A 21,198-nucleotide genomic window follows, 5' to 3' on the forward strand; every position below is an offset into this window, starting at 1 on the left:
AAGGTTTTGTCATCATCATTTGCTGTTATATTAAAGTTTTTCTTCATTACCCATTCAAGCCGTCTTCAGAACCTTAAGTTAATTCACGATGTCTTTTGTTAAATTTACCATAAAATAACTGTTTTAATCTGTATTTTAAGTGTTTTTACTGTTATTCTACGAGGAATTACACTTACATTAACGGTTATTTCACATAAAATAATTTATTTACCATGTATTTTAATTGTTTGTTTTAGTGTCATTCCACAAAGAAATACTTTTAAATTAACATATAATCACATTACATATATTTCTATGCATGCATTTCTAGTGATTTTTTACAGTCATTCTACAAAGAAATACTTGTAAATTAAAGGTTAATTCACTTAAAACGATTGTTTTACCATGTATTTCAATTCTTTTTAGTGTAATTTCATAAAGAAACACTTTTTTAAATTAATGTTTAGTCAACATAAAACGATGGTTTTATTATATATTTCAAGCTTGTTGTTTTTTACAGTTCCACATAGAAACAGTTTAAATGGTTTATCCACATAAAATAGCTTTATTCGTTATTTGTTTAAGCGTTGTCAGAATATCTCTATGATTTATACAAACGTCAATTGTTTTAGTGAATTCCTGCTTTCAGACTGACAAATCACGTAAAAAAGTTGCTTTACTTTTATGAAACGCACAAGACCTACATAAGTTTTGAAGTCTGAAAGGATGCCTTACAATACCTATAGATAAACAACTTGAATTGTGTATGCCTAGTTTTTAATTGATAAATATTATGCATGTATAAAATATAGGATGGAGTATCGTAATTCACCGATAATTTAAATAAATATTGTCTTTTTGTTGTCAAATTATTTTTTCTAAACATTTTCATATTACATTCAATGGATATTACAGTGTTTTGAAAAATGGTTCTATACATTAAAAACCTTACGGATAATTACACTAACATTAGCATGTATAACATTGAAAAACGACGGTTAACTGCGTTTATTTTTACGGGGTTTGTTTACAATGTAGAGGGAAGGCAGCTGGTCAGCGCCACCCACTACCAACTCTTGGGATACTCTTTAACAAGAAATACTAGGATTATACGTAACATTATAACGCTCCACGGCTGAAAGAGCGAGGATGCTTGGGGTTGGGTTTCGATACCGACACTAGAAGATTGCGAATCAAGCGCCCTAACCATCAGACCATGCTAATAACCAGAATTTTATCTAAGTCACATAAGTTTGCATTTTAGGAAGAAAAATATTCTATTACTGAATAACACGAAACGTAAGAAAATATATCAGTCAAAGCGAATACAGTTTCACACAATATGACTGTCTGATTTCAGGATTACACCAGCTCGATCTAAAATTAAAAGTGTGGGTAACTGACGTCATTCTAAATCAAATTAATGGCTTGATCAATAAAAGACGTTCCACTGTTTTACAGTTTCCAAGTATTTTAAAGTTGTGATTACATTGTTACTATTTTAACTCGCTTGTTCTCCACCCAAATCAGGAAACGAAACGAACGAACGTTGGCGCGTATGTTCTCTAGGAAGTGTTGGAAAAGTTAGCAAATAACCCTTTATTTAACTATTCCTTTCAATTTTTAACCAAACAAATCGTGAAGGTATTTCGGAGCATAAAAGGGTAATCTGCTGGGTTCTGCAAGCGGGCGAATCAATGGTAAGAAGAAACCTGGCCTATACAACTATTGTCTACATTTGTATAATACCAGGCGATGTAGTTACATGCATATAGTGATGGACTGTTTATGTAAATCTAAGTACACCGATGAAGTATTGTCAATAATATACCAGAATATCTTAATGCAGTGCAACGTTTCTTTGACATTACAATATATTGTACATTATGTTTTCATTTGATTAAAAATAAGAAGCAACGCAAATGAAAGACAACAACGCTTGATTTCTAGCTATATAAAGATGAATCAAGTAACAAATAGTAAGCATGACCAGAAAGAAACAAAACATAACAGAGTCTCCTGTATCGTTTCAGATTTGCTTGACAAAGTCCAAGTTTTCTGACAGTTTCAGAGAGGTTTCTCTCGAGCTTTAGCACTACCAATACGTGCACACAAACATACTACTTACAACATATCTGCATTTCCAGTTGTCCTTACTTGTTAAGCTTAATTTGAAATCTTTAAATTATAATTAAAAAGAAGAAAAGGTATTTCAGTTTGTAGGTAGATTTTTCAATTATCGTCTTTTTTTGTCATTGTTTCTATCTAACTTGACCTTATACAAAGGCATATCTATATTGTATATAGGTTACTATATGGTGAAGTAAAACGGACACAAAACCACATACAAATTACCTACATGTATATTGTTTCAATGGATGTATCGGCAGAGTAGACATAGTTTATTCTTAGTATTCACCTGATCAAAAAATGCCACGATTTAAGGATAAAATGGTAACACTAAAAAAATGATCCTCTCTCCAGTATATAGATCAGACAAGGTTAATAATATAACTTGATAACGAAGGAAATTTCAGATTTTATGGTACTCATATCTCTAGAGAACTACTGGTTTCTTTTTTTTTACAGTTATGTGCAGGTTCACAAATATACTAATGATTTTAATTTGCATTTTCCCGGCTAATATAATATGCATATTTATTCTTATGTCTTCCGATCATGCTGATTGATGCTCTGTAAAACTATATTTGCTAATCTATTCGGGATACATTAACAAAAAGAAACTGCAGATATCATGTTGTTTATCACAGTATAATTTTAAGCTCCCTCCCCAGTGGCACAGCGGTATGCCGCGGACTTACAACGCTAGAATCCGTGTTTCGATACCCGTGGTGGGTATAGCACAGATAGCCCGTTGTGTAGCTTGTGCTTAACTTCAAAAACAAGAAAATCGCAAAAGTAATACTTAAAATTAGTTATTGAGATTATAGATGTAAACATTTTCGCCAATCACTTATTAACATATAACAAAATTCAACATGTAGCAACATCAACAATAAACAAACGAACAAATAAGTAAAAAGTATTGGAAAACATAACTATTATATTTGCAAGACACATAGGAAACCCTTTTATTTGTTTGTTTTTTAATTTCGCGCAAAACTACACGATGGCTATCTACGCTAGCCATCCCTAATTTAGCAGTGAAAGACTAGAATGAAGGCAGATAGTCATCACCACCCACCGCCAACTCTTGGGCTACTTTTTTACCAAATAATAGTGGGATTAGCCGTAACATTATAACGCCCCCATGGCTGAAAAGCGAGAATGTTTGGTGGATCGGAGAGTCAAGAGCCCTAACCACCTGGCGGAAACCCTTTTATTTAGAAGAAGAAGAGATTGCAATGGCTAAAGATATGAAGCAAGAGATGGAGCCACGAGTTTGGTTTCAACCATAAACAGCCATTGCAGACATAATTGATTGACAGGTAGAGCTAAACTACTAGGGGAATTTCATGTACTGACAAGTTATAAGTTTTTTTTTCAGTTAAAATTAATTCCGTAATTTTTGTTACTGCCATAGATAGTGCCAATGTTCAGAGAACAGAAACAATGCTCTTTCATGTTAATTCCCCAAGGTTTTTTCTTTCATAAAAACATTTTTAAAACAAATTACAGTAAATTACATTATAATATGTATATTTCAAGTAAACTATGTATCCTTAAATTCCTTTTTTCATTTACTTATTTATAAAAAGCTAACAAGTCTCCAAGCGTTTTGTAAAGTTTTATAACTTAACTACCTTTTTTATAGCATGCGAAAACGGTAGTTGAATCGGAGCAACGAGGTTATTCCCCCTACTTATTGGCAATTTCCGACCTACCAAAATCAATACATCCTATTTAACAGTAATAAATTTTTTAGATAAGTGAAAGAAGTAATAAGCCTCTTAATGATCCCTGGATAACGATATATGGCGTTGTTAAGGTAATATATTGGAACTGGAAGAGTTAGGATCGTTAATTCGACGCCAAGTTTATTTATAGATATTAGCGTCATTAACTAGTGGCATATTTGTTTGTTTCGAACCTAACTGCCATGTTTAAATGATTTAATTTGGAGTAACATTTTTACAATCGGGAAGAACTATTGAAATATTTAGCGTTGTAAAATTTATTCTGCACAATATAAGTAGGGCAATAAAAGGATATAAGGCAATGGATGACAGTGTACTCCCATAACTGCTTACATGTAAATTTAAACATTTGGAAACGTTCACAAATTTAGGTTGAAATATTCAACACCGAATCTTCCTTCATGCACATTTGTTCCTGTAGATGTCATAATGATAAGGTATCTCGCTTTCGAATAGATGCGAGCAAATTTAAACAGACGTACTCTATAAGCTTATCGGCGTATTAAGCTAAAACTCGTAAAACATTTGCTTGAAACATTTTATATCAAACACAAGTAATTATCTTGAATATCCTGAACATAAATTAAACTCTTTATTTAAGCTTAATTTGTTTTTTTTTATTTTACTGACAATGAGAAACTTGATCGAATTACTGCTGGTTCAGTATGGATTATCATTGGAGCAAGATACCTGTTTAATAGACACGTATTTACAAGTTAAGTAATCTAGAATTTATCAATTTCAACTTGAGCAGCATCTTATGCGACATTGTTACGCGACACATGAGCTAAAGAGCCAGATAAGCAGCACCATCTTCCTATACGGTTACTCTTAACATAATAGCGGAATTGACTGTCACTTTTACAGCACGCACACAGCTGAAATTGTGGAGCATGTTCAGTGCCATATCATGGGCTCAAACCTTAAACCTTCTGATAAACAGTCTGGCAGGTTAACCAGGAATGAAGAATATATTAAGCTATGATAATCCATGTTTTATGAAGACGTTGAATAATAAAGCAAATGGTATGATAAGACAATTTGTAAAATAAATGAATTTGTAAAAACTAATAAATAAAGGGAAAGCGGCGTTCTAACACCCACCATCCATGATAAGGGTTTGACTGGATTCGAGTTGGGCTCGCTAGCTCTGAAATCTAGAACTCTGATATATCACCAACTTGTGCCGTTGTTAAACTAAACAACAGACGTTGTTCATATTCATATTAATTTCCATCTTTTATCTAAGAATAACATCGCAAATCGCAATATTTTATCTGACTTTATAGGTAGAGTTGTCTCGCAAACTTAAAGTGTTATAATTCAACACCAAACGTTCCACGTAGGGTTACTAAAGACAACCATTCAACGTAGCAAGTCGAAATAAAGTATTTAATATTATGTTGTACTTTTGTTTATTTGTTAGTTTGTTTTGGATATTCGCGCAACATGGGCTAATATACTAGAGGGAAGGTAGTTACTAAACATCATCTATCGCCAATACTTAGCTAATCTAATCGAATAGTGAGATTTGACAATCACTTTTATGTTGCAACTACGGCCCCAAAATGAGGGCCGAGACTTTGCGGCAAAGTTTCATAAACCATGGACCCTCGGATCCACAGTCCGATATGGCAGTTATTAGGTCACTCCCTACTCTGTACTTATATAATTCAAAGAAAGCTTTGTATTCTCGTATGTTTAATATTGTACTTTGACACAAGTTTAATTCTGCATTTAAGAAGAGCACGTAGCTCCGTCGAAAAAATGGAAAGAGAGAGAACTTTTTGGCAAGAGCAATTAATCAGGTTTAATAGAAGTTTGTTTGTTTTTGAAGTTAAGCACAAAGCTACACAAGGGGCTATCTGTTCTCTGCCCACCACGGGTATCGAAACCCGGTTTCTAGCGTTGTAAGTCCGCAGACATACCGCTGTGGCACTGGAGGGCTTTAGTAGAAGAAATTCATATTATTTTGTTTATCGGAAGCCTTAAGTGTAAATTTATGTTTTTGTGAATAATTTGACTCATTCAAAGAAACACTGTGTGGAAATAAAGCCGATGTAACACAAATGTTAGAAACGATGTGTTCTGTATTATGGTTTTCTGATATCTATAACGTATGTACAATGTTCAACTTCAAATAAATTTAAAGATTACAAATTTTCCCCAATTGTTTTCTCTGTCTTTTTAATCTAATTTCAAACGTTTCGTTATTAATATTATTTAACTTTCATCAAGTTTCTCACATCCAGGCGATTGAACACCATCCAATGAAACTATCGGTAGTGAACAAGTTATACAAACAATTTGAAACGCTTAATACTAAAATCATGCAAACGATGCATTTTTACCTTGAATGTACACAAACAAAAAAGGTAGACGTACCAACAATATGAAATTCTTCGTATCAAAGCTCATACATATTTTCTTTTAGTGTCCGTAAATATATGCCCCCCAGTGGCACGGCGGTATGTCTGCGGACTTACGACGCTAGAAACCAGGTTTCGATACCCGTGGTGGGCAGAGCACAGATAGCCCATTGTGTAGCTTTGTGCTTAATTTCAAACAAACCAAACCGTAAATATATATAGACAATGAAATTTAACACAGAACTCCAAATGCAAATTTTACTTTTCTTTTGAATGTCCCTAAACAATATTTTTCTGCTCTTTCATGATATATTGATTAAACACACAGTCGATACCCTAACTACAGGACTAAATCTATTTTCATCAGTTAAAGTAGAACTGGGAATTTTTAGTCTTTGGGGTAGAATAAGATAACGTTGATCAAGTGCGTTAATTAATGGTTTGAAAGAGTCTTTTAACTTAAATTGGTATTTTTGTTTTCATTACATGAGTGAATCAACGACAGCTGAAACCTTACGTGGCACTGCTGCAAACAGGCGACTTAAACAGAAAGGCTTATAACTAAAAGTACCAACCTCTCAAGTTTTGTTGTACAGAACATACAAAAGAAATTAGAAGTAGTCTGTAATTCTCACAGGTTTATAGGTTATGAGCTCCAACTTCAACATCAATCTGCTTCGTGTTAATATATTTCTACTAAATTGTCTTTATTTTTCCCAGTACAATGCATGAATAAACCATCACAAAGGTCATCTTCACAGACTTGAATAATTACCAAAGATTATCACAAAGGTCATCTTCACAGACTTGAATAATTACCGAAGACTGTCAAAAAGTTCATATTCACAGACTGGAATATTTAAAAAAGATTATCACAAGGGTCATCTTCATAGACTTGAATACTTACCAAAGATTATCACAAGGGTCATCTTCATGGACTTGAATAGTTATCAAAGACTATCACAAAGGTCATCTTCATGGACTTGAATACTTACCAAAGACTATCACAAGGGTCATCTTCATGGACTTGAATACTTATCAAAGACTATCACAAAGGTCATCTTCATGGACTTGAATACTTACCAAAGACTATCACAAAGGTCATCTTCATGGACTTGAATACTTATCAAAGACTATCACAAAGGTCATCTTCATGGACTTGAATACTTACCAAAGACTATCACAAGGGTCATCTTCACAGATTTTATTTTTGCTTTTGGGATTATTCCTCTTGAACTCGCTCTTCTACTGTCTATATCACTGTCAATGGAAGCGTTTTGTCGTACGGTGCTTCCTGCTTTGGGAGTGTAATAACAGTAGGCTTTACTTTGGCTAGTAAGTTACAGAGCAATAACTTTTGTTCAATTATTGTACTAAATATAGTAAAACTGGGTAGTTTTTGAATTATTGCTATTACATTTGTCGATTTAGTACTGTTTTCGGACTCCACCTGAGATGAAGTACAAAATATTGTCCGAAATTACTGGGAAAATATATGTACAAAAAATGCACGTCGCAAAAATTTGTAACAGAGAAATGGTTATGAAATATGCTTTATGTTTACACTACGTGTCCAACAATATTTTATTGTATATATTATAAAACTAATAAGATGAAATTTGCAAGATTGTTTCTAGAAATTCGACGTTGAAAAGAATATACAGGTGTTCTAATTCTGTTTTTAATTACAAACAAAAGCTTATCGAGTTCAAGGGTTTAACAGAAAGTTCTACTTACGTTTTGAAAGAATGGAATTATTCTGAATCTTTGGATAACCCATGGCTTTGCTTTTGTTCCAGATAGTGTACACAATCACACTGTAACAAGTAGAAATAATCAGGGCTGGGAAGAAGAATAAAGACAGCGCTACAAGCATCAAGTAGGCCTTCCATTGCCACGGACTGAGGTCAATCCAGCACTGTACTCGACCTTTGATTACCAAGTCTTCGTTTAGAAATATGGCTGGGATGGAGGCTAGTGTACTGACTCCCCATGCAGATACTACCAGGATCCTAGCTCGCTTCCCTGTTAGGAAAATGTATATACAAAAATTACAGATTAGTGTTAACAATCACTTAAAGCTGTAAACAACAAAAAACATTAATTCGTGCTGGGGACTAGCTTCAGTGATTTAAGAAAGTACAATTCTGCATACACGTTGTATGACATGTTCTCAGCATAAAATGGCTTAAAATTGACAAGTTCGAATAATTTTTACCCATATGTCACAAACATCAACCGTTCATGGTGGAAAAAGCCGATATAGCAGCAGAGATAAAAAACTATGTAATACATAACATTAAGAGTAACATATTAGTAAGCTCGATCATCTAAAATCATTACTACTTATCTGTTGGCAATATAAGTAGCAACAGATGTTGATCTCAGCGCCAATAGTAGATTTTATTAACTCTTTTTTGCACTTTGCCCAACAAATCTTAACATTCGTGCTAACAAAATATGTAATTAAAACAAAAATACCTAAAACTTCTCATAATGTGCTATCTTTTAATTTGAGATAATACACCTTGTTTAGGTAAATTATATTACGTAATCTAAAAGAGAAAAGGTAGAAAATTTGAAGAAAAAATAATAATATATTGTGGAGTTTTTTATTGTTTACTGAAAATGAGATCTTGAATACAATATAAAAAACACTATGTATAATTTGTTGAAGGGTATGTTTTACTGAATAATTGGCTCACTTAAACAAGGGTTACAATGGATGATTAATAATAGCTCTAACTTACAAAACAAGTCAACTAAAATTTAAATAATTAAATTTCTTAATAGAAGAATACCAGCCAGAATGTTCTCTGTTATCTAGAATATTTATTCTAAAATAGGCAAGTTCCAGTCACTCACTTAGGATATTCAAAGCTCAGGAAACATTTCCTTGGTAAAAAAAAATAATATTCACAATTTATAAATTACTGTCTATTTGGTGCAAAGAAATCTGGTATATATCTCTTAGAAGCAGGTTAATATTTTTTTTTGTATAACTACTTTTGTGGCACCTTGCCAATTAAAGGTGTAGATCTTTGTAAACTATGACGCTACAAAAAAAAAACTTACAACTTCCTCGAAACTTCATTGGGTGGGTAATTGCGTTATAACGATCTATGCTTAGAGCGACCAACATATACGTTGAGGAATAGGTTACCATTACCTGGAAAGAAAATAATATATTTTTTAAACAAGTCTATCGTCTTCATATAAACATGCTAATCTGCAAGTACAACGCCAAGTGAGCGACATAACCTGTTTCTCTGTCCTTAAACAGAAATATTTGAAACCGTAAGGGAAACTATTCTATAAATCTTTTCAATTATTAGAAGTAGAAACTATGAATAGTATCCTATAATGTTTAACAGCATTCAAATCTCTTAAAATCAAGACAAGACACACAATAGTGTGTAGTGCAGCCAAAACAACTTGGTGCAGGACCATTGTGTGTTATTAACAGGAGTGATAGTTTAGCGATTTTCCACCTTCTGTTTCTCTGACTGTGGTAATTCAATCTGTCGTATATTTTCAGTGGATGTGCTCTACTGGATCCTTACTTCAGATCCAAATTTTAAGGCAATCTGTTATAAAATATCTGAGATATAACATCTCCAATTTTGATTTTCTTCCTATTATTTTTTCTTCTCACCAAAAGTACGGAAACTTTATCTGATGAAAAATATATTTAACTTTTATGGATTTTTGTCAAATTTGGTACACTGAGACATCTTTTCAACCTACAATCAGGAGACTCATTTTTTATAAATATAAGCCACATGTGCAAAGGTTTTGCTCATGCCTATGCAAAAAGTCTCGTGAGCTATCGGTCTAACATTTTTACTACAGCTTCACCTAAGATTAAAAGTGGACCGTTTTTAGTTTTTGTCTATTCGGATTAAAGACGGCTGATTTACAGAAGCAAAACTATAAGGTGAAAGGACGTGCAGATACATAAGTATTGGTTGGACCAAGTAAGCTAGATTAGCAGTTTCTAGCTCAAGTTTTTCAAACGAATCATATGGGTGGGCGGTTATTATTGACTATTCATTACCAACCTTTCAGACATGTTAGCTTAAGTAATTAACGTAAATAATGATGCTTGATATGGCTGTACCGAGTGCATGCTGGTGATGACAAGAAACTTTTAATCTATATTCCTTGGCGTTACTATAAAAGAAGTTATTAACACTGTTTTAGAGAGGAAAACTACCACCATATATTTTAAAGAATCAGGTTTGTTATATAAGGTAAAGGTTTGTTCCGAATAATAGGGATGCGATCATAAGGCTAATTTTGGTTGCTATCGAGTGTCACTTTCATATTTGATGTGTTTTGTTAGAGTGTATAGACAAAAAGTCATGATATCTATTCAAAAACACCTTAGGTGTGAAAATAAAGGTGTGGCCAAAAAGGGTTTCTCGAGCGACTAAAAGGAATGAAATAAAAATTGGCGGCCAAACTGGTAGCTATAATTATAGCATTGAAAAGAATTTTACAGCAAATATACATTCATTAGTTAGTTCATGAACTGTTTATTCATCCTGTTGAACAGGTAGTTCAAAGATGGAAAATATAAAGTATGAAAATGAGTATCAAACATGAGAAAAATATTATTTTCTTCTTCAGAGCGCTAAAAATTAAACATATAGCAAGGAGACGTTTCATTTGAACTTATTAATATACTTCTTATTAACATACTTTAAACAAAGATGATGTTAAGAGATGTTATCAAGGATTCACAGATTTTTGATATATCATAAAATACAATGATAAAGTAAAGAGAAAAACTGACACCTCTAAAATATAATTATAAAAACTGATATCTCATAAGGTTTTATAAAATATCAAAAGGTATTTCATATACCTGTAAATAACGGACAAGCTTACAGACAATTCTTCCACCATAAAAGTCCACCGTCATCCTCCAGATAACATCTGCCAAAACCTGGACCAAACCCACGGACAAGTCTAATAAAGATTCGGAGATCTGATATATGAACTTTAAAATTTACAGCATGAAATAATAATCATTTTTATATGACCTAAACACGATGAAAACACTAAATTCGGAATCAATAACAGTTCAATCTAATCCACATATGAATGGAAAACTCAAGCCATCAGGAAATAGTATTTCTTGTTTTAATTAATATATTTGACATATTATTATTCACTCTTTTTGTTTTTTTACTTTGACGAAGAAGTTCTTAAATAATTCCTTCTTTACGCTTAAAAGGTAATTAGTATTTCCCCTTACAACCGTAAAGTTTGAAGAAGTTGCACGGTAATGTAATAAACTTGCTGACATAACCTGCAAATAGACTGATGACAATAGTTGTCCAAGAAAAATTAAGGTATTTATTTATTTGCGAACTATTTTTAAACAGACTACTGTGTCTGAATACATGGAAACGACCATCACTCAGTGGGTACAGCAGTAAGTTTGTGGACCTACAACGCTAACATCTGAGGTATGTCTCCCTTCGATGGACAAAGCGTAGACAGTCTACTGTATAGCTTTGCCCTTAAAGGACAACATATCAGCACTCTAATGACTTAGAAAGTTAACTGCAATTTATTTATCTTTAAACACGGACTAAAATTTGGGTCTCTGTTAACAAATGTTGTACTGCCTTTTCCTTTTTAAGATGCTCTTTACAACTGTAGGAAATCAGGAACGATTACATGGTGTTCAAAACTTGTTAGTGGAATGTTGTTAAGAAATGTCAGGAACGATTACGTGGAGTTCAAAACTTGTTAGTGGAATGTTGTTAAGAAATGTCAGGAACGATTACATGGAGTTCAAAACTTGTTAGTGGAATGTGGTTAAGAAATGTCAGGAACGATTACATGGAGATCAAAACTTGTTAGTGGAATGTTGTTAAGAAATATCAGGAACGATTACATGGAGTTCAAAACTTGTTAGTGGAATGTTGTTAAGAAATATCAGGAACGATTACATGTAGTTCAAAACTTGTTAGTGGAATGTTGTTAAGAAATGTCAGGAACGATTACATGGAGTTCAAAACTTGTTAGTGGAATGTTGTTAAGAAATGTCAGGAACGATTACATGGAGTTCAAACTTGTTAGTGGAATGTTCTTAAGAAATGTCAGGAACGATTACATGGAGTTCAAAACTTGTTAGTGGAATGTTCTTAAGAAATGTCGTCATCTTGATACCAGAATTGTTTAAGAGCTTGTGTAAAATCTATTGCGTTCCTACATTAAATGTTTTTTTTACTCGTAAAATAAAAAAAATACATGTTGAGTATTAATCACATGAAACTCAGTAGTAATCAGCTTTTAAGTTAATCATAAATCAATCTTCTATGTACATCTTATTAAATATAATCCCAACTCAACTTTTGTTAAATGCTTTTCAATAGAATAAGATGCGAAAAAAATTACACAATAGTATTCAATGTCTTTTTTTTTCTCACTAAGATAACTTAAGCAAAATAAAGAACGAACCACATCAATCCACTTTCATGTCTAACTACAACGTGATGCATCGTTAACTTAATAAGACTGAAGTTGTTCGAAACTTCAGTTTTTGGCAGTCAAGCATTTTGATTTGTTACCTAACATGGGATGGTAAATTTTCACACGTTAATTCACTTCTGTTCAGCTATCGCTTAATCACAAGCAGAAACGGATCTTTAATCATATACTAAACCCTGCGTCAACGCTAGATTTAAATGCAAGCTAGCTGTGGATGCAAAGTAAAAAGTGGAGCTTACCTGCAAGAGCTAGGTGCATTATGAAGAAGTTCATCCGGGACTTTCTATTTTTCGACATCAACAATGTCACCAGGACAGAACTGTTACCAACGACAATCATCGTAAAAATAACCCACATAAAGGTGATTTGTTCCGTCTGAAGAAATGAAAACATGTGATTTCAGTTAATCTTTTATTTCCTGTAACAAAACCAGAGTGAAAAGAATTGTCATTGGCATAAGGTTTTATCAAAATTAGTGAATGTTTATGTTGAAAACATAGTTTATGTATTGCCCTTTTTATGTTATTAATGGCTTGTGGAGTAGTCCTTTTTCGTGATATTTTAAGTTTTATGCATTAAGTAAAGTGGTATTCAAATTGAATCAAACTTAGGTTGCTGAAGAAATTTCTATATATTTTAGTAAATATATGTGTGCGTGTGTGTGTGTGTGTGCATAAGTATATACAGTCATCAAATCTCTGGTTCTGGAATTTATGGGATGTTAAATCTTTTACTAAAAGTAGTGTGTTATAATGCACAGTTAAAGCAATAAACCTAGACTCGAGTATATTTGGTTATCTGCAAGAACATGTTAGCTCAGAAATAAGGAAGCTAGCGCAGATAGCCTTTATTTAGCTATGTGTGAAATATTCAAACAAGCAACCCTTAAACACCTGAACCAGTTGCTTTAATACGGTAGATTAGAGGGAAAGACGACAATTAAAAACAAACACAGCCAATTCTGGGCTCCTTTTTTTCTGACCGAATTAGACAGTCAATTTTTTAAACAGCCATAGCTCCAAAATGAGGAGGGCGTCTTTTGCAGCAGATTTATCTTATACGCGTTGAACACAACAGATTGTAATCAAATAATAATATCTAAAGATAAAAAAGAAATACATTTTTACAAAACGATTTTATCACCACGGGTAATTAAACCAGGTTTTAGCGATACACACCATCAGACTTACCGCTGAGCCACTGGGAGGCATGGGGAATAGAATCCTGGATTTTACCATAAGAATATATTTTTGTTTCTAGTGTATGCCAGATTAAAGTTTACCACAACAATTAAGTAAATAGTATCTACTAATACGATGACTTACCACAACAATTAACAAGATAGCATCTACTAATACGATGACTTACCACTACAATTAACAGATAACATCTACTAATACGATGACTTACCACAACAATTAACAAGATAGCATCTACTAATACGATGACTTACCATAACAATTAACTAGATAACATCTACTAATACGATGACTTACCACAACAATTAACAAGATATCAACTAATACGATGACTTACCACAACAATTAACAAGATAGCATCTACTAATAAGATGACTTACCACAATAATTAACTAGATAACATCTACTAATACGATGACTTACCACTACAATTAACAGGATAGTATCTACTAATACGATGACTTACCACAACAATTCACTAGATAACATCTACTAATAAGATGACTTATCACAACAATTAACAAGATAGCATCTACTAAAACGATGACTTACCACAACAATCAACTAGATAACATCTACTAATACGATGACTTACCACAACAATTCACTAGATAACATCTACTAATAAGATGACTTACCACAACAATCCACTAGATAACATCTACTAATAAGATGACTTACCACAACAATTAACTAGATAACATCCACTAATAAGATGACTTACCACAACAATTCACTAGATAACATCTACTAATAAGATGACTTACCACAACAATTCACTAGATAACACCTACTAATAAGATGACTTACCACAATAATTAACTAGATAACATCTACTAATACGATGACTTACCACAACAATTAACTAGATAACATCTACTAATAACTTTGTTTTCTTGTTTCTTCTTTTTTAAACGCAAACTTTGAAAATGGGTTATCTGCGTTTTGTTACCGCGGGTATCAAACTCCAATCTTTTCTCTACAAACCCACAAACTTACAGCTAAACCATCTGTTTATCAAACATAAATGATATTTTTGAAGTTTTTACGTGATACTGAATGCAAGAGACTTTGAAATTCTCTAGTTATCTTTATTTGCAAAACAAGTCATCTTATTAGTAGATTTTATCTAGTGAATTGTTGTGGTAAGTCATCTTATTAGTAGATGTTATCTAGTTAATTGTTGTGGTAAGTCATCGTATTAGTAGATGTTATCTAGTTAACTGTTGTGGTAATTCAACTTATTAGTAGATGTTATCTAGTTAATTGTTGTGGTAATTCAACTTATTAGCAGATGTTATCTAGTGAATTGTTATGGTAAGTCATCTTATTAGTAGATGTTATCTAGTGAATTGTTGTGGTAAGTCATCACAAATCGTATAATTTTAAGTTATGTACACTTAACAGAATAAAGGGGGCATGTAATTATGTCCAAATGTTTTTTGTTGTTGTTTTTTACATACATGTTAATTTAGTTGAAACGGAAAATCTAATCCATGAGAATCACATAATAAGTTTAATAAATTATGAAATAACTAGTTTGACTTATATAATAACAAAATACAAGTCTTTGAAAAAGTGAAGGGATTGCTTGCGTTGTAGAAAGTAATTTGGAGTTTCAAAAGCCGAGTAAGCTATTTTGAATTACGTTGACTCATGCGTTTCTCTATAAAAGTTTTGTAAATGAGTAATAACTAACATACTGTTGTGAAATTTATCTTCTAATACAGATGTATTTCAATGTAAAAAACAAAATAAGATATGATTAATAGGATGTAAACAGTTTTACAAGAGGAGTCGATAAATATAGGTATTGAATATTTCTTATGACACTCGTTTAATTAATTAACTAATTGATGCAAAGTAATTTCAAAGACAGCTATCTAAACTTAAATCACAAATTGTTTTCGGTATTTTGATAGTTAGCACAATTCCTCTCTATAAATTTAGCTAAAAATAGCAATTATCATACATCGATAGAACGTGGATAGCAATATTTTTTATTTTTTTACGATCTTCTGAGCTGAAAAGTTATTCCTGAGCTACAGAGAAAAAAGTCACTTTACGGTGTGGAAGTTTTTGGTAGAGAATTTAGACGACAAGAATAGCTGTTTCTAAATAAATAAACTGTTAGACCAGCTTCCTAATAGTGATTCATAATATATAAATTATTGAATATGAATATTACATGGTGAGGCTTGAGCTGGAAGAGAAGTACTTGGAGTAGACTTGATGGAAGAAAGTTTTTTATGTAATGAAAGACAAATTATTAACCACACGTTAGCATGAATAATGTAAGATTTTATATTTTTCTAGCGATATGTAGATAAAATAGGCATGGGCTATCACATACATGTTTTGCTGAGAAACATGTAAACTTGAGCAGCTTGAGTTTCAAATATATCGTTAGCAACACGTAAACATGGGAAACGTAAATTTTACTATACACGTATTATTCAGAAACACGATAACATGTGCAGTCTAAGTTTCAAAATATTGCTGGCAACACGTAAACATGAAAAATCTGAACTGCTAAATATCGTTAGAAACACGTAAACATAATCAATGTTACTTTTAATAATTGTTAAAGGTTCTCCTGAAAGTTGTTTCTCTTGGATAAAACTTGTTTTTACTAATCTTCTGGTTTATTGATCAAAATACTGAAAATACATATAAGTTTGTTTCATTTTAGCTTGTGTCAAATGAGCTTTGATTCTCAATTTCAAGCAGTAAAACGTTTCTTATTAGACGTTCCTAAAAAATGTTATCTCTACATTCTCCATGCACTACTTTCTGTTCGCCGCCGTGTCAACTCAATTTCAAGTAGTAAAATGTTTCTTATTAGACGTTCTCAAAGAATGTTATTTCTACATTCACCATGCACTACTTTCTGTTCGCCGTGTCAACTCAGCTTCCAGCAGTAAAACGTTATTAAAGTTTTATTACATATTAAAACTTATTTTCACTTGTTGTAGAAGGTATTACTTCGAATTATTGCAATTTCAGTATTTATATAATAGTTATCTTTTTAACACATTTTTGTTGTATGGTTTAACGCATAAATTCTAGAAACCGAACACATATGATGTATTACTTTTGTGCTTTACTCTTGATGTTCATATTAATTAATGCACTATTGTAGTATACTCCATCTTTTCCTTGTGTGCCATGTTATAGGTTACCATAATGCACATGAGCGACACTTACAGCCTATTTTTTACGTTTATTATTCTTTAGAGGAATAGCAGGTGTTTCGACATTCGTTCAGGTTATTGCGTGATTTAAGATATATTACACCGAAATATCCCATCTAGTTACAGAGAGGAAACAACGCAGGGCAAGGCATTTTCTATAAGATTAAAACAAATCACCAGACTTATAACTAGCAGGACAACCATTGTCATCAGGCTCGTAGTTTTCATTTCCTTCCAGTCATCATCACATTAATTCCCCAGTGTCGCGGTATTAATATTCCTTGAATGATAAGCTTCTGTAGAGAAACCATTGTCTAAATCACGTGCTTGTTTTGTCCTCAGAAATGGTATTGTTTCTGTCAGTCACATGTTGACATATTAATGATTCTGAATTTTATATGTTACACAGTTTACGTTTTGGCATGCAAATAAAGGAAAACTTTTAAGGAAAGGTTGAGCTATTTCCATTTCTGATCAATCTTTTCACTTATTAACCGTACTCATCTACTAAAGAAGCAAGAATTGTCATTTTAAACTTTAGAAAAGTGCTTTATGGAATTTATCGTAACTGATTTAATATTTCAAAACAAAGCATGCTAATGACGTCATTAGGAATATTTGCAAATTATGTAAGTTTTTAATATCATTGCCATTATTACGATTTTTACAAGTGTTGAAAGTTACTAGCGGTATTATTAGAATTATTTGCATATCATGTAAACTTTCAATGTCATTAACATTATTCCAGTTTTTACAAGTGTTGAAAATTACTAGTGGTATCATAGAATTATCTAAAAATCGTGTAAGATTTTAATATCGTTAAGATTATAACCATTTTTTACAAGTGTTGAAAGCTACTAGTGGAATAAATAGGATTATTTTTAAAAAGAATTACAATATTTTAGTATCATTATTAAGGCTACGTTCAGACATGCTTAACATTCTACCAATATTCTTAAGATTACTTATAAATTTCCATAAGATCTTGATACCGCTATTACGATTGTTATAAAAGAGTGTACAATATTTTTAGTATTGTTAATAACTTTCAGATGAACTAAAGTTTTTACCATCATTATGTCGCGTTTCTTTTACACATTTTAAGAATCTATTGTCGTTTTATTAGAATTTTGTGTATATTTCTATAAAATTTTAAAATGTGTATTAATAACCCTAATAGAAGTTTTATAATATCACTAGCAGAATTGTTTGCAAATATACTACTATTGTTTGTAGTTTTAATAATACCTCAGATTTGTGTAGTATTGTGATATCGGATTTGTGTATTGTGATAAAAATCTACATTGAAATATTACTGTATTCTCAAATTTTACATTTAAAGTTGTAGAAGTTTTATTGCTCTTCAGTACTAGTTTTGATACTTGAAACTGGGGAATTGTAATGTCATTGAAAGTTTTGAAATTTCGAGATGTGAGATTTTAACGTAACAGTTTTAAAATTCAAAGACACAACTTTAATGTTTGAAATCATGTGTGAAGTTTGAATACAAAGGATAATAATGACATAGTTAGGGTTGAGATTTGAAATCTTTGGAATATTTCAGGTTTGAGATCTTTGGAATCTAATGACATTGTTAGGGTTGAGGTTTGAGATTTTTGAAATCTAATGACATTTTTAGAGTTGAGGTTTGAGATCTTTGAAATCTAATGACATTGTTAGAGTTGAGGTTTGAGATCTTTGAAATCTAATGACATTGTTAGGGTTGAGGTTTGAGATATTTGGAATCTAATGACATTGTCAGGGTTGAGGTTTGAGATCTTTGAAATCTAATGACATTGTTAGGGTTGAGGTTTGAGATATTTGGAATCTAATGACATTGTCAGGGTTGAGGTTTGAGATCTTTGAAATCTAATGACATTGTTAGAGTTGAGGTTTGAGATCTTTGAAATCTAATGACATTGTTATGGTTAAGGTTTGAGATCTTTGGACTCTTATGAAATTGTTAGGATTGAAGATTCTGAATCTAGTATTTTAATATCACTTTGAAAATTGATGTTTGAGGACGTGTGGTATTGATCTAACTACGAAGTTTAAAGCTTAGAGTTCTGATGTCAAACACAAGTTTGAATTTTTAGGATTTAATATTTGAATTCACTGTTATATTTGAGGAATGTACATCGTCTTATAATTTCACTTGTAAAATTAGTTTCAGGACATGTGATATTGATTTAACTACGAGGTTTACAGGATGGGAATTTTAAATTCTGTTTACACAGTATTATTTATCGTTTGATGATTTGAAATTCAAATTTCCTGCTTAAAGTCTGAGGACATGATTCTGTTTTTACTGTTTCGTTACGTTAGAAGCTGAGGATCTGAAATTTTAACGTCACAGTTAGGGCGGATATTTGAGAACATAATTATTTTTTTACTGTTAGTTTTAAAATGTAAAACTTATAATTCTAATATAACTTATCTGTCGTTTAGATCTCTATCTGAAAAAAATAAAGTAAAAGGAAAGTGTTCATTACACATGGCCCTAGTTTATATAAATGTCTTAGATATGGAATTAACCTTGCTGAGGTTTTTGTAATAAACTGATTTGAATACTGTTTAATTAGATTAAATATATATTTCATTAACCCTCTCTTCTTGTGGTTAACTGAAACCAATTTATACTTAATTACAGAATCTGTATGTATGAAATTATTTTTGTTCATACCAACTTTTTCTGAAAATGTAAAATCTTATGCTGTGTAAAGTACATTATGATACATATGTAGGTATGTATCTATACTGTTCTCTATGGCAGGAGGGTAAAGTAAGTTTCGCAAGTGCAAAATATATATTTTAAAAGTTTTTAATGGTTCAAAACAAAAACTAGGCTGTCCAGTATTGGTTAAAACAACCAATATTGATGTTATTCTAATCTCCTCAAATAGAATTTGAGCTATTAATACAACATATTTTCTTACAAGCATTATTATCCTTGTAGTTGATGGTGAACCAAGATTTATCGAAAACGGCCACAAAAATAAATATAACTCTTGGTAGTTTTGTTTGTGTCTTCTTTGTTATATTCTTATAATCCTATACGGAGCTTACTTGTTTTATTGACCGAAAATTACAAAAATTGTGACTGATTCCCTAAGCTAATGTTTGTGCTAGAAATAGTCATAATAGAGTTGCTATTATTTCGCAATAGTTTGGTAATTTCTAAATTACGGATAACATAAGGGTTTATGACCTCACCGTTTAATCCATGTATAACTTAAGGTGTCATCCAAGTTAACATTGCCAACACCGATACCTATTACAGTTTCATTCAATGTTAGGCCTAAATCTACTCCAGATGTTGAAAAAGCTTGTATGAATAAACCTTCTTTGATTTGATAAATTATTTTATAAAATAAAAACTTACTTTAGGTGACTTTCTTTTTCTTAACACTTGACAATTAATATTGCCTCTAAAACACTTACATACTATAATTTTCACCGTACATTAGAATACGAATCTCTTCAGTTGGCTTTTTAGAATTGGCAAGTGTAATTAATCGAAAAACAGAGATAAAAAAATTATAATTTTTAGGAATATTTTGTTGAGTACCACTACTATCGAATTAAGTCGAGATGTCAATTTTTTAATTACACATAGTGATATGTTTGTTTCTTATAGAAGATAGTTTTGAAAACTCCTTCAGGTATCAACAACTTTTTTTATAATTCATCAAATACTTATTGCAATTTTCTATCAAATTCACGAATTGCATTCATGTTAGAATTTTTTTAAAGTAAATGATAAGGCGATGCTGAGACCAAAACAATTTAAAAAATTATTATCAAGTTTGAATTTTAATGTAATTTTTTACATCAACCTTATATTTTTATTTCTTACAGATATTAGCTGCTTTCAAACATCTGGGCCCGGTACGGCTAGGTGGTTAGGGCGCTTGACTCCCAAGCTGAGGGTCGCAGATTCAAATCCCCATCCCACCAAAAATGCTCGCCTTTTCAGGCGTAGGGGTGTTATAATCAATCCCATTATTCGTTGGTAAAAGAGTAGCCCAAGAGTTGGCGGTGGGTGGTGATGACTAGCTGCCTTCCCTCTAGT

The 21,198-nt window shown here is 31.9% G+C and overlaps 1 protein-coding gene across 4 annotated transcripts in view; it reads right to left on the bottom strand.

The window, feature by feature from the left end:
• Window positions 1-21,198, bottom strand: part of LOC106462984 (cardioacceleratory peptide receptor-like) — a 78,646-nt gene that overhangs the window by 6,999 nt on the left and 50,449 nt on the right. For 2 of the 4 annotated variants that reach the window (XR_002611384.1, XM_022390391.1), the window contains exons 2-6: window positions 12,973-13,108; window positions 11,097-11,200; window positions 9,302-9,395; window positions 7,964-8,251; window positions 7,398-7,523 (exon numbers count right to left, since the gene is read on the bottom strand). Coding sequence is in view for 3 of the 4 variants with exons in the window: in XM_022390391.1 (XP_022246099.1) it covers window positions 7,398-7,523; window positions 7,964-8,251; window positions 9,302-9,395; window positions 11,097-11,200; window positions 12,973-13,108 (748 nt within the window). In the remaining variant the exon portion in view is untranslated. The remainder of the gene's footprint in view (window positions 1-7,397; window positions 7,524-7,963; window positions 8,252-9,301; window positions 9,396-11,096; window positions 11,201-12,972; window positions 13,109-21,198) is intronic. The other 2 variants (XM_013922955.2, XM_022390392.1) reach the window with 2 other exon arrangements.

The sequence above is a fragment of the Limulus polyphemus genome, unplaced genomic scaffold (assembly GCF_000517525.1).
Source record: "Limulus polyphemus unplaced genomic scaffold, Limulus_polyphemus-2.1.2 Scaffold1294, whole genome shotgun sequence".
Lineage (NCBI taxonomy): Eukaryota > Metazoa > Arthropoda > Merostomata > Xiphosura > Limulidae > Limulus > Limulus polyphemus.